The 13807-nt window shown below is 37.4% G+C and overlaps 1 protein-coding gene across 1 annotated transcript in view; it reads left to right on the top strand.

Moving 5' to 3' along the window:
- The window catches only part of LOC125810566 (uncharacterized), a 28520-nt gene that overhangs the window by 13596 nt on the left and 1117 nt on the right, over positions 1 to 13807 (top strand). Inside the window, exons 8-17 of the mRNA XM_049490041.1 lie at positions 556 to 689; positions 777 to 836; positions 1102 to 1337; positions 2281 to 2710; positions 3904 to 4227; positions 4341 to 4940; positions 5023 to 5196; positions 6904 to 7134; positions 7211 to 7494; positions 8891 to 9175. Of these exons, the coding sequence (XP_049345998.1) occupies positions 556 to 689; positions 777 to 836; positions 1102 to 1337; positions 2281 to 2710; positions 3904 to 4227; positions 4341 to 4940; positions 5023 to 5196; positions 6904 to 7134; positions 7211 to 7494; positions 8891 to 9175 (2758 nt within the window). The remainder of the gene's footprint in view (positions 1 to 555; positions 690 to 776; positions 837 to 1101; positions 1338 to 2280; positions 2711 to 3903; positions 4228 to 4340; positions 4941 to 5022; positions 5197 to 6903; positions 7135 to 7210; positions 7495 to 8890; positions 9176 to 13807) is intronic.

The raw sequence follows: 13807 nt of genomic DNA, 5'->3' as shown, positions 1-13807 counted from the left end.
AGAAGATTACATATGCCAGTTGGTATTTTATGTGTAAAAGTTCGAATGAAGAAGTGAATTATCTTATTTTACATTGTCTGGTAGTGTCTCGCTTGTGGTGGAAAATACTGAGATGGTTTGCGATTCAGTGGGTGATGCCAGGCAGTGGAAATAAGTGATGTTTAGTTGGACCCTTAGAAGATGGAGTGATTTTGTACACTTGAAGAGTGGCCTCTTGTCCTTGTTTTTTCTTCTGTGCGCCCACGAGGTTTCTTATTTGTATAGATGATTAGGTGATGTACTATTGTTTGTACAAAGTCTTATCTTCTTGTAAATCTTTCTACTTTTTGTGTATACTCGTATACCGTCAATTGTTTGCCCTTCATGAATAAAATTTTATTACTTTATTTCCTCAAAAACAAGAAACTGTGAAGGTAGATTGCCAGCACTTGATCTAAAAGCTAAATCACTAAACCTGTCTGTCCTGCAGGGTCTGCATGAATCACTCTTTTAGTTCTCATCAGTTCTATGTTTAAATCTTCTGGAAATGTTACTTGAGATGTTTTCATCTAACAGGAATTCCGAGGAGCAATTCCATTGGTAGAGTTTCTGACTGCATCTCCAATCTGAATGACACATTAGCAAACTCAGAGGAGGCAATCCGTAGAGGGGAATATACTGTAATTAGAAGCTTGATTCGAGTATTAGAGGTAGCAAAACAATAACTTTCTATTTCAATAATTTTAGCAGATTTGGCATTTTGTTGATCTAATATTGACTGGAGTTGTGCTTTATAGGGTGGTGTCGAAGGCAAAAGACAAGTGGATAAGGTCATAGACAAATGTTCCTCTATGCAGGTAGGGGTTTATTATGTGTGAGAAAATGTTTTGTTTCTACTACGTTTTGCATTTGGTTATTTTTTCTGCACAATCTTCTATTCTGTCTTCTTGTTGGCATGATATGCTTCTTCTGATGAGAACAACTCATGAAGAATCTTTCTATCATCCCTTTTATTTCATCTCATTTTAGAATGCTTGAAATTTTGCAGTTTCTTTTCGCGTGGGTCTGAGATAAAAAAATTATGATGCAAATTTTTAATTTAATAAATGGATCTACATGCAGAACCTACGTGAAGCTATTGCCATATATCGCAATAGCATTTTGCGCCAACCTGATGAGATGAAGAGAGAGGCAGCACTTTCATTTTTTGTGGAGTACCTAGAAAGATATTACTTCCTCATATGTTTTGCTGTATATCTCTATACACAACGAGATGCACTTTTTTCTGGATCCTCTGCTCATTGCAGCTTTAGTGATTGGATGAAAGCAAGACCGGAGTTATATAGTATAATCCGCAGGTAAGGATAAAATATTCTGCTATTATGTTTAAAGTGCTTTCCTTACATGATTTTATGTTGCACTTTTGTCGTAGTTATTCTGATTATTGTTTTTACTCTGATTTTTTTTCGACACATAAATATTACTGCTGCAACCGACTCTTTCAGGTGGTTATCTTGCATCATTTTTTCATGTCAGTATTTTGTCACTGATTCATGTGTATTATATACACTTGTTTTTAGGCCTTATAAACTTTCATAAGTTTACAGAATTTGAACCGTCTTATATGTATGTGAGAAATTAAAGAGATGCCTCCAGAATGTGAACATAATTTGGCCAAAATTGACGTCTAATCTCCATATACTAAACTGATGTTCAGTTCAGTTGTCGAATGACATCTGATCACCCTAGCAGCCATGCAATCTACTTGTTCATTAAATATTTAAATATTCTAAACCACCACTATTATATGGAGAAAATTAACTTTAATATTTCTCAAGAAAATCTATGCAATCACTAAGTTTGTTCAATTTGTCCCATCTTAGTTCCTTTTTAAGTTATTTGGTTTGGGGCTTGGTGATTGGTATTTGGAGAGAACAGGTAGAAACATCTCTTTGAACTTGTGGATCTGAACTTTGAGAAGCCTCTCAAGTTTAGTAAGTCAGTTGTCTCTACTATGTGATGCATTGATCTAGTTACTTCCCATATGTGGCTGGTGTTCTGATTTGCTTAAATTTTTCTAATGTAATGAAGGCTTCCTTATAACATCTCATCTCTGTGGATGATGGTTTGTATTGAAAAAGATATTACTACATACACTAGTTTATGATTCTTGACATTGGATTGGTGTTTATAGAACTTTGTGAACACTTGTATGTGCTTTTAAGAGATGTTTTTTCCCCCTGTAAAATCCCGAAGGAATCGTGCATTATTGGAAGACTTATATGCTAGATTTGGCTGCAGGTTGCTAAGGAGAGACCCAATGGGAGCACTCGGCTATGTGAGCATGGAACCTTCTCTTACTAAATTAGTTGACTCTACTGATGATCGCCCTTCTGAGATGGGGCAAGTAGCTGCTTTGAGGAACGGAGAGGTTCTCGGACCGCAAACTGTTCTTAAGAGTGACCACTGCCCTGGCTGTCAACATCCTGGCTTGCCAGAAATATTAGAAGGTGCTCCTAACTTTAGAGAAATTCCAGGATTTCCTGTATATGGTGTTGCAAATCCAACTGTCAGTGGGATTCGATCTGTAATTCAAAGGATTGGTAGCTCCAAAGGTGGGCGTCCAGTTTTCTGGCACAATATGAGAGAAGAACCTGTTATCTACATCAACGGAAAACCATTTGTACTCCGTGAGGTTGAAAGGCCCTATAAAAATATGCTTGAATACACGGTATGAATGCAATTTCATGCAAATTTCAGATAAATAACTTATGTCAGATCTTGTTACTGCTGATGATGCATAAACCCTTCATTTTGCATTGACGTATCATTGCCAAATGTGTGTGACATTGTATCGTATCATAATATGGATCTTTTAAAACAGGCATGTTAAAAACGATAAAAAATTGAATTGACCTGTATCAGATCCATACTTGTCTTGGATACTCATTTCTAAGACTCTTACTTGAATCCATATTTTAGACTTCTATTATGCTGTCAGAAGCCGTTCCTCTACCTTTTGGTTTTCTCTGTTTGGAGGAATGCAGCTTCTTTCTTTCTTTTTCTTTTCACATGAAAATCAAGAAAAGTAGATCATGGAGCTTCTGTATGATTTTAATTTTTTGTCTTACTACCTTTTTAAAAGTTCTTGCAATTTCTTGTGTCACATGTTATTAATTTTAGAAGATATTCTTATTGATATTAAATCCGATGAGATCTCAATACACTCCCGCTGTTTCAATTTATATGTCTTACTTTCTTTATTGGTCTGTTGAGAAAACAATGATATTTTCTATATTTAGTAACTCTTTTATTCCAAAATCCTATTTGGCATGCTTAAGACCACAAGATTCAAAGGGTATTTTGGTACATTGTACACATGTTTAGTTTAGAACCATAAGATTCAAAAGTCTCCCTTATTTTCTTTAACTCCGTGCCTAGTCAAATTAAGGTACTTAAATTGACACGGAGGGAGTAGAACATAGTGCAAATATCTTTGCTTTAAGTCCCTTTTTTGAACCTTTGGCTGATATTAATTTATCAAAGAAGACAACTAATCAGTACTTCCTTTGTACCGAATAATCAGATTGCATAAACTGGAATTTGTTCCAAGCTGATTTTGATAGATTTCAAATGGTACAGGTAGTTCTATATTGAATTACGCATGTGTTTCAGTAACTATTTTATCTTTCACTTGGAAGTTGTTAAAGTTCCTGTTCTGTATCTTAAAAGCCTTATTTTGTTTTCTTCGGTGTACATATATTTTCATTTATAATGCAAGGGCTTCTTGTGTTACAAAGTTTGCTGAAAATACAAGATATTTCCTTCTTTTAAGTGGATTTGCTTTAGGGCCTTGACTCGTCTATTACTTATGATTTTGAGTTATGATTATTAAACTGGCTAGTTACAACTAAATGAATATAGGGCATCGATCGTGAAAGAGTGGAAAAAATGGAAGCTAGATTAAAGGATGACATTATGCGAGAAGCTGAACGTTATCAAGGAGCAATAATGGTTATTCATGAAACTGATGACGGTCAAATATTTGATGCTTGGGAACATGTGAGCTCTGATGCAGTTCAAACTCCTGTGGAGGTCTTTAAGTGCTTGGAGGCTGATGGTTTTCCTATAAAGTATGCTCGTGTTCCTATCACTGATGGCAAAGCTCCCAGAAGTTCTGACTTCGATGTATTGTCTTTTAATATAGCATCTGCTTCCAAGGATACTGCTTTTGTCTTTAATTGCCAGGTAACTTAGTATCTATTCTTCTTTTTCTTCTTCTTCTTCTTCGATTTACTTGTATTTTTCGAGACATTTGGCTCCAAACAGATGATGCTGATTTACTTTTTCTGCGAATACAGATGGGTATAGGGAGGACTACTACTGGAACTGTAACTGCATGCCTTTTGAAATTACGTATTGATCGTGGGAGACCAATTAGAGTATTGCATGATGCATCAAATCCTGATTTAGGTGGTGATATGTCAAGCGGTGATGAAAGTGAAGGCCAATCCCATCCACCTGCATCTTTAGTATTAAAAAGTAGACCTCAAACACACACGAATGATGCATTTGGGATAAATGACATCCTGTTGCTCTGGAAAATAACAAGATTGTTTGATAATGGGGTGGAATGCCGAGAGGCCTTAGATGCTATTATTGATCGATGTTCAGCTCTGCAAAACATACGCCAAGCAGTCTTGCAATACAGGAAGTTGTTTAATCAGCAGCATAATGAGCCTAGAGAAAGAAGGGTAGCACTAAATCGTGGTGCTGAATACTTGGAACGATATTTTCGTTTGATTGCTTTTGCTGCATATCTTGGTAGCAAAGCATTTGATGGATTTTGTGGACAAGGAGAATCGAGGATGACATTCAAAGATTGGCTGCACCAGAGGCCAGAGGTTCAAGCAATGAAGTGGTCAATCAGATTACGGCCTGGGAGATTCTTTACCATCCCTGTAATGCCTCTGTCATCTGTCTGTCTCATGGTTATGGATTCTTTTGAAGCTCGATTTGATTCTGTTATAATTGTTTGTACAGGAGGAACTAAGAGCTCCACATGAGTCACAACATGGAGATGCTGTTATGGAAGCTATTGTGAAAGATCGGAATGGCTCTGTTCTTGGTAAAGGGTCTATTCTCAAGATGTACTTCTTTCCTGGCCAAAGAACTTCCAGTCACATACAAATTCATGGTGCTCCTCATGTTTACAGGGTATGTTAAATTTCCACTATTGTCAGGACGATAAGAGAAGCTGAATTTTGATTTCACATGCCTAATATGGAGATAGTTATACTTGTGTTAGGGTTTCCAAGAGAAATGTATTGTACCATTTACAACACAGGCCTTTATCATCCACACACAAGATTTTCATCACATAGATTTTGAGGCCAATTTTTATATGGCAAACAACTATTTTCAACTAGATAGAGTAATAATGCTTTGAGACAAATTTAGCATACAGTATATTTATGTGTATGGTATATGTTTTTTTCCATTTAAAAATAAAATATAGTATACAATAATATATAGAGTATTATGTTAACATAGTTTTTTTTGTTGCCTATAATGCGCGAGACCAATAATACATAAATAGACTTGAAAAAATTAGGATCAAATGCAAAAATGTGAAGTATGAAAACTCTGATGAAATGCATACACACAGGAAATTGGAGAGAAGAATATACCCACAAAACAACAAACAAGAAACAAAAAAAAAAAAAAGAAAAAAAAAAGAGAGAAGATAAGGCATGTTTTTGCCTGGTTTTGTTATAGAAGATTGCTAGTTTTCTCAACCGGAATCTTAGAATATTAGGATATGAAAAGCAATAAGTAAACCCTGAATGGAAAACAGAGAAGCAGGTATGTAGAAGATGAGTACAAAAGAGGTTGTCAACGACAAGGGAGAGTATAAAAAACTGTCAGGCAAGACTAACCAGAGCAGTGTGCGAAAACTGGGTCAAACAAAGAAGAAAGTATTGTACCCCAATCAGTGATGCAGTATGGGAATGGTTTATCCCTCTGCTACTATTAGAGAAGATAATTCATGATTCTGCCTTCTTTTTTTTTTATTATAGAAGATTGCTACTTTTCCCAACCAGAATCTTAGAATACTAGGAAATGAAAGCACTAAACAATAAGTAAACCCTGAATGGAAAACAGAGAAGCAGTTATGTAGAAAATAATACAAAAGAGGCTGTGAACAGCAAGGGAGAGTATGAAAAGCTGCTAGGCAAGACTAAACAGAGCAGTGTACGAAAATCGGGTCAAACAAAGAAGTCCAAAGTATAGTACCCCAATCAGCGATGCAATATGGGGCTGGTTTATCACTCTGCTGCTATTAGAGAACTAATGTAAAGGCAGAAACAAAAAACAACATCACAGCAAGATCAGGTAAGCAGAAAATTACTATCCTTACGAATATTACAGAAGAGACAGTCAACAACAATGGAAAGTTCAAAAAAATTTCTAGTCAAACCTTACCAAAGCAGTGTATAAAGAATGGGCCAAATAAAGAAGTCCGAAGTATTCTACCCCCATTCACTTGACGATTCAGTAGGGGATTCGTTTATCCCTCCCCTACCATTATAGATCTCAACAAAAATCTCCATAGCCCAAATTATCACAGCATGGACTCTATCCGTCTAATCAGGCAGAATTCAGGTCGTAGAATAAATAGACAAAATATTCAACTTTTACCTAATTGTATAGGGTAGATTTGTTCACATTTGCAAATGTTGCATGTGCAATGCACGTATATGACCTTGTATTGGAAGAGTATAATACACTGATTGGAGAGAGATAGAGGCTAAGAACATAAATTTTGTAGTGAATATGCATAGATCTACAAATTTGTGAATTTTGAGTTTTATTTAAATGGCTAAAACTTGAAATTCTTACTGAATTTCTCATCCTTTTTAGGTTGATGGATACCCCATTTATAGCATGGCAACACCTACAATTGCTGGTGCAAAGGAGATGTTGACTTACCTTGGTGCAAACCAGACGTCAAAAGAAAGATTTGCTAAAAGAGTAATTTTAACTGATCTGAGAGAAGAGGCTGTTGTTTATATTAATGGAACACCCTTTGTTCTTAGAGAATTGAACAAGCCTGTTGAATCCTTGAAGCATGTTGGAATCACTGGTTCATTGGTCAGTCAATCAAATTACCCCTTCAAACAATGGTTATGATGATTTTATTATCTATTTAACTTCATTTTCCCCACAGGTGGAACACTTGGAGGCACGGTTAAAAGATGACATTCAATGTGAGATTAGACAATCTGGTGGTAGGATGCTTCTGCATCGTGAAGAGTTTAACCCGACTTCAAATCAAGTTAGTATCATTGGATATTGGGAAAACATATTTGTCGATGATGTTAAGACTCCTGCTGAGGTATATGCAAGCCTGAAGTATGAAGGGTATGACATAACCTATAGGAGGATACCGTTGACTAGAGAGAAAGATGCCCTGTCTTCCGATATTGATGCTATCCAATACTGTAAAGACGAGTAAGTGGCAGCACATACTTTGCAGAACATTTAAATGTCTTCAACTTCTGAGAGAGGTCATTCAAATTTTCACTAGTTGTTTTTGTGAGGGAAAAGTTGGCATATTAGAACTGAGGCATAATTCATTGATTGTATATGAAAGTTGGATAGCTTCTTGTCCTTCTGCAGCCATCACCATGACATTGACAGATGGCGTTAGAACTAGAAGTAAAACTCATGTTTGTGGAATTGCTCGTCTCAGAAACTCTAAATATCTCAGAGAATGTCCAATTGGATATAATAGGATATGCCTTGCTATACTAATTTTTTCGTGAGCTTAGGAATTTTGATAGGAAACATCCTCTCTACCCCGCAAAGGTAGAAGTAAGGTTTGCGTACATCCCCCCCCCCCCCCCCCCCCCAACCACTAGTTATGTTGTTGTGAGTTTAGGAATCTTAATCGAACTATCATTAACTTGTTACTGCCAATTTATACTAGTTAATGGCGCAAAAGCTCCATTCCTTTTTTTTTTGATAAGATAAGTGGTATTAATAACAACATTAGGAAGATGCAAAATTTACAAGATATGGCATTTGAGCTTACCAAAAAATCTCTGGCTAACTATACAAACTATCTAAGCCAGAGCTAATGAGTTAGTAAAATCCTGAAGTTGTTCTGCATTAACAGCAGGATACAAGTTGGTCCAACTAAACAAATTTTCAGTGCACCTAGTCTTCAAAATGCCTAAAGCAGTTGACTCTCCATCAAAACATCTCTTGTTCCTCTCTAACCAAATAAACCAAAAAATACAAGCAGGTATCATAATCCAGATCTTCTTGATGGCTTTGTCAACTTTCCATAGACTCCAACTCTCATATGCATCCTTAACAGTGAGGGGTGTGGTCCAATTGATGCCAGAGAGACAAAAAAACATGCTCCATAATTCTGAGGCCACCTCACAATGAAGAAGAAGGTGTCTGGGGGTTTCAGCCTCTTTTTTGCACATATAGCATCCATTCCTAAAGTTGTCTGGCTTGATTTGGTGTTTGAGAAGATTTAATCGTTCGTTCTTTGATAAGATAAATGTTATAACATACTTCTTCTTTTACTATTCTCACCCAGAATCCAGCGAAAAAGTCTATTCTGTGTCAGGTGTAGTGTGATTTTGATTGCCAAAGATATAAGATGTCTTTCTAGTGATAATTTCTCTCCCCGAATCCAGAGGAAAAGTCTTAACTGTGTCAGGTGCAGTGTGATTTTGATTGCCAAAGGATATAAGATGTCTTTCTAGTGATAATTTTTTTACCTGTGTCGATGAAGAATTTATTTGAGAGTTGTTAATCAGCGACTTCCTTTACTATGTTCTCATTAGAAGGAAAATTAAACTAATTGTTCTTTTTTTTTTTCTCTAAACAGCACTGCAGGATCTTACCTTTTTGTATCACACACAGGATTTGGAGGGATTGCTTATGCAATGGCTATTATTTGTTTAAGGCTTGAAGCTGAGGCTAAATTGTCATTGGATATTCATCGACCATTTGAAAGTACTGGTCTTCCTTGTTCACCTCTAGAGAATTTCAATGTTCAAATTTCTGATGAAGAGGCACGGAAAATGGGTGACTATCGGGACATATTAAGCCTCACTAGGGTTCTTGTGCACGGCCCCGAGAGCAAGACAGACGTTGATGCTGTGATAGAAAGGTACACATCCTCTATTTAATCCATAAATGCATGGGTTTCTTCTAGCTTCCTTTAGCAGTCCAGCTTCCTGAATACTACACAGGAGATTGGTTGAGGGCATAGATTCCATAAACTCCTCATACCATAAAATTGTCATTAGATTCAATTAGGAATCTCTATTCAACAGTAAAAGGAACTAGTGACTGAACTTTTCTGACTTTATTGGGTGAAGACAATTAGTGAGTCAAAAATATCGTTTAATGCTTATTAAGATATGTGCATATTAGGGGAATTGGGTAAACTAATTACTCCAAGATAAGAGGGAGATATAGAGAGGGAGCAGTGGTGAGTTGTCTAGGTTATAAGGCTTAGGGAAGGGTGCTCTTTTACCGGTAAAGTCGTCTTACTATGGCAAGTTGCTTTGTAAAGATGTACAAATCTTACAAACCTGTCCATTTGGATCCCCAACATCGTCGAGAAAGATGTATTTTTTTTGCATGGTTAACGAGCGATTCTGACTACTGAAAACTTGAGGAAGTGGAGCAATTGTGTTGGTGTTTCATGTGCAAAAATACAGGAAAGGATGTGGACTGTCTTCTATTGCATTGCCAGATAGCTTCACAACTTTGGTTGAAGATTCTGAGATGGTTTGGTTTTGGACTATGCTGGGTACGGTGAAGGATGTTGTATTCAGTTGGGCTTTTAGATGGCAGAAGAGAAGACATAGGGCATGGTATATTGCTTCATTGGCTTTAATGTGGGTAGTATGGAGAGAGAACTACAAGAGCTTATGAAGGAAGTGAGCCTGATTTTGTACATTTGAAGAATAGTTTCTTATCTTTAATATCTTTTTGGTGTACCATGAGGTACTTATTTGTATTTAAGGATGGGCTTCTTCTTCGGTAGAGAACCATTTATTTTTTGAAGGTTTTTTTATTTTTTTGGTATACTTCTCCATTCCTTTAGCTTGCCTTTAAGTGCTTTGAGCTTGCAAGCTAGAATATAATTAGACTTGCCTTGCAACCTCAAAAGACATTCACCATTCTCTTTTTCTGTCCACAAAACCTTCCGTGCTCAACCACCAATTCTCAAATTTGAAATAAGATTTGTTCTGTTCCCAGAGACCCATACTATCATAGTCAATTCTCTGTAGAAGTTTGATATTGCTGACCTATCATTCCACTCTTCTCTGTAGAAGTTTGATATTGCTGAACCTGTCATCTTACTCTACTCTGTAGAAGTTTGATATTGCTGAACCTGTCATCCCACTCTTCTCTGTAGAAGTTTGATAAACTATCATCCCCCTTTTCTGATATAAGTATTCTGTCAATTCTGGAAACAATCATGTGATTATCTTCTTTGAACCAAGTGAAAGAGCCCCCTTTCAGTTGAGGATCGATCAATTTCATATCCTGTATAACATAGATGGAGATCTCCTCCTACAATTCATTTCAGAAGGAAATCTTGTGATGTTGAAATCCCCACAAACAACCAGGGACCACCCATCAAGAACCTAGCTGCTGCCATCTCTTCCCAAACATTTTCCCTTTCATATCTGCAAAATGGTGCATATACCCTTGTTATGTGACTCTCAAAGTCTTGTAAGAGTGTCTCAAACTTGCAAGTTAAGGTATATGAACCAATTTGGAAAGAGGTCGCTCTCCAAATTCTACTATCCTATAACATGAGTATACCCTGTACCACTAGCTTCTAAGTAGACAAATCTCACCCATCTACTCCTCCGAATCTCTTCAATGATCTCCCTTACATTCCCTTCTAATTTTGTTTCCTGAAGACAAATGATATCAGCCATTCCATTTGTGTATCAGGCTCTTTACTACTTTTCTTTTATCCTTATTATTAAGCCCCCTGACATTCCATGACATCAAATTGATCTTCATTAAAACAATTTCCACCCTTTCCCTTGTTCCTCTTCCCATCATTCTTGAACAGTTGAACTTGACATCAAAAGCAGTACCCTTAGTTCGTGAACTCCTTTGTATCTAGACCTCTTGATAGAAACCTCGGCTTCCATTTCTCTGGGCTTCCTTCTACTGTCAATTTGCTTGAGCAGTTCCAAATCTTCTGCCTCATGTCCTTGAAACTCTACCCCAAAAATTTTGCCCATTTTAATCAAGTTTTGGTGCACCCAAATTGTTGCATCCATCTACTTGTCTGGTAGCAAATTTTGATGTTGTTGAATAGGTTCTGCATCTTCCAATACCCATTTGTCAATCTCTTTTCCTTCTTGGATCGCCATTGAGTTATGTTGATCTTTCACTATTTTCTTCCCCTCCTTTAGAGTATCACCCATCATAGTTAAGTCATGGTATATGTATGTTTCGAGCCTTGCAGGCCAGGCTCTGTTATTTTCTCCCCCAGGTTCAGGAGTTCTGCTTGCGTCGACCCCTGTGTTTTTGTCACTGATGAAGAAAATACTGTGAGTGTTGTTTGCGTTATTTATTCGACTAAAATTTGGTCGAAACTTTCATCCAGATGTTTGGATTTAAGTCACTGAAAATGACTTAGACTGCTCTGTCAGCCCCAAAATCCCCTTTCTTGAACTCTCCACATGCTCTTTATTAGCTGCACATTGTATACCCATGTTTTCAGTACCTTTTTTTATGTCATAAAGCACGTCTTTTCCCTAAGGTCTGTTGAAAGCTTTGAACCAGCAGTTTTTTCGCCAAAACCTATCAGCTAGAGCGTTTCCAGAATCGGACATCTCTCTCGACTCAAGTAGGGATATGGAATTTAAAGTCATCTATTTCTATCGTTACCTCACTGGGGAAGCTCCGGCCATCTCCTATGATTTGGATTCTTGCCACTTGAGGTGTTTTTGAGTTTTGTTTCCTCTTCAGTGGAAACACCCATCTTCCACAAAGATTCCACACTTCTGAGAAAATCTTCTGCGACCATAGATGAAGTGGAATTCCCAAAGCCCTAATCCATGTGGTATCATTGTTTTGAGAGATTGGAGAATAACCGACTGTTGGATTCCACCACTCAAGTCGCATCTTTCCCCTTTTTCATCTCCACTCCTTCTTTAGTGTCTGCTCCACCATATTTCTGTTCCGGAATTCGAAAAGAAACATATTCTCTGCCCATTTAGATATTGACCTCAAAAACTGCCTTCCATGTAAGAGAGCACCATCTTCTAATACCTGCTAGTGTAATTTTCTCTGCGATCTCCTGTCCAAAATGCCCAACTATGCATCTATTGAGCAAGCCACTACCCTTTATCCCCCATGGCTCTGCAATGCGAATATCTCATCGACCGCTGCAGCTGTGGACTCTTTAAGTGTATTATACTGCCATTTGCTTTCATGTACCACTCTGGCGCAAGGATAATCCTCCTTATAAGCTCTGAAAGGCTCTGCATTGATCAGTAGGTTGGAGCATTTAATAAACCTCTCTATCTTAAATGCTATATCATTCCAACCAGCATTCAAGGCTAACTAAGGAATTATTAGGACCGATCTTTCATTCCCCTGAAGCGACAGGATGCTCATGTATCTTCCCTTCACATTAAATTTCCTGGTGCAGTAGAGGTCTGCAAGTTTCTCCTTGGTATTCCACTTCCTAATCATACTTTCCCCCGTCTTTCAATGGTTCCTCAAGGATACTACAGAGCCACCTCATGGTATTTGAGCTCAAAGTTGAACGTTTCATCATGTTGCAAATTCTTTCCACCCATTCGTACCAAGTCCCGTTGCTGGCGGTGAGAGGAAAATCTGAGCAGAAAAAATGAGAAAAGTGAAGGAAGAAGTTTGTTAGAGATAACAGTGGGTGAAAAACTGAGCTACCAAGCCAAACGTTGGCCAGCAAGAGTCGCTGGAGAATAGTTATCTTAGAGTCCAAGAAAGTAGGAGAGAGAAATCCAATTATCATAAGCTTTTGTTGCGGGAGGAATTAGTTTTCCATTCTTTGTTGGTATGGATTCCTCAACACCAAAAAATGGCTCCTTTGTACCTTTTTTGGCAGAGTGGATCAATATTGACAGTTAAGAATTTGAAAAAGAGGTGGATACATATGTCAGTTGGTGCTTCATATGCTATTGTTAAGGTGAAGATGTGGACCGCCTCCTCCTATATTGTCTGTTGGCAACTTGATTGTGGTGTGAGATTTGAGATGTCTCGGACTGTAAAGGTCGGTGTTGGACATAGTGAAGGAGGCACTCTCCAGCTGAAAATTTAGAAAGCAGTCAGAGAGATGTGAATGTTGCTCAACTAGAACTCATGTGGGTGCTGTGGAAGTAAAGAAATAGGGGAGCTTTCGGTGGGATAGATTGAATTTGAGGAATAGTCTCTCATTTCTTATTTTTTCTTGTTGCACTGATGAAGTTCCAGAATTCAGTTTGTATAGAAAATTGAGTGTCGTTCAAGGAGAATCATATTACTCCCTCCGTTTCATTTGTCTGTCCTAGTTGAGTGGACACATAGTTTAAGAAAGTAAAGACTTTTGAAATCTTGTGGTTGTTAAGTAAAGATATGTATAATGTACCAAAAAGCCCTTTAATCTTGTGGTCATAAGCATGTCATGTGGAATGTTGAAATTAAAGAGTTGCCAAATTAGGAAAAAGGCATTCTTTTCTTAACGGACTGAAATGGGAAGTAAGACAAACTAATTGAAACAAAGGGAGTATGTTGTAAA

This window comes from Solanum verrucosum, unplaced genomic scaffold (genome assembly GCF_900185275.1).
Source record: "Solanum verrucosum unplaced genomic scaffold, falcon-dt-bn FXZP01000118.1, whole genome shotgun sequence".
NCBI classification, from domain to species: domain Eukaryota; kingdom Viridiplantae; phylum Streptophyta; class Magnoliopsida; order Solanales; family Solanaceae; genus Solanum; species Solanum verrucosum.
This window is presented reverse-complemented; position numbering and strand designations above follow the sequence as displayed.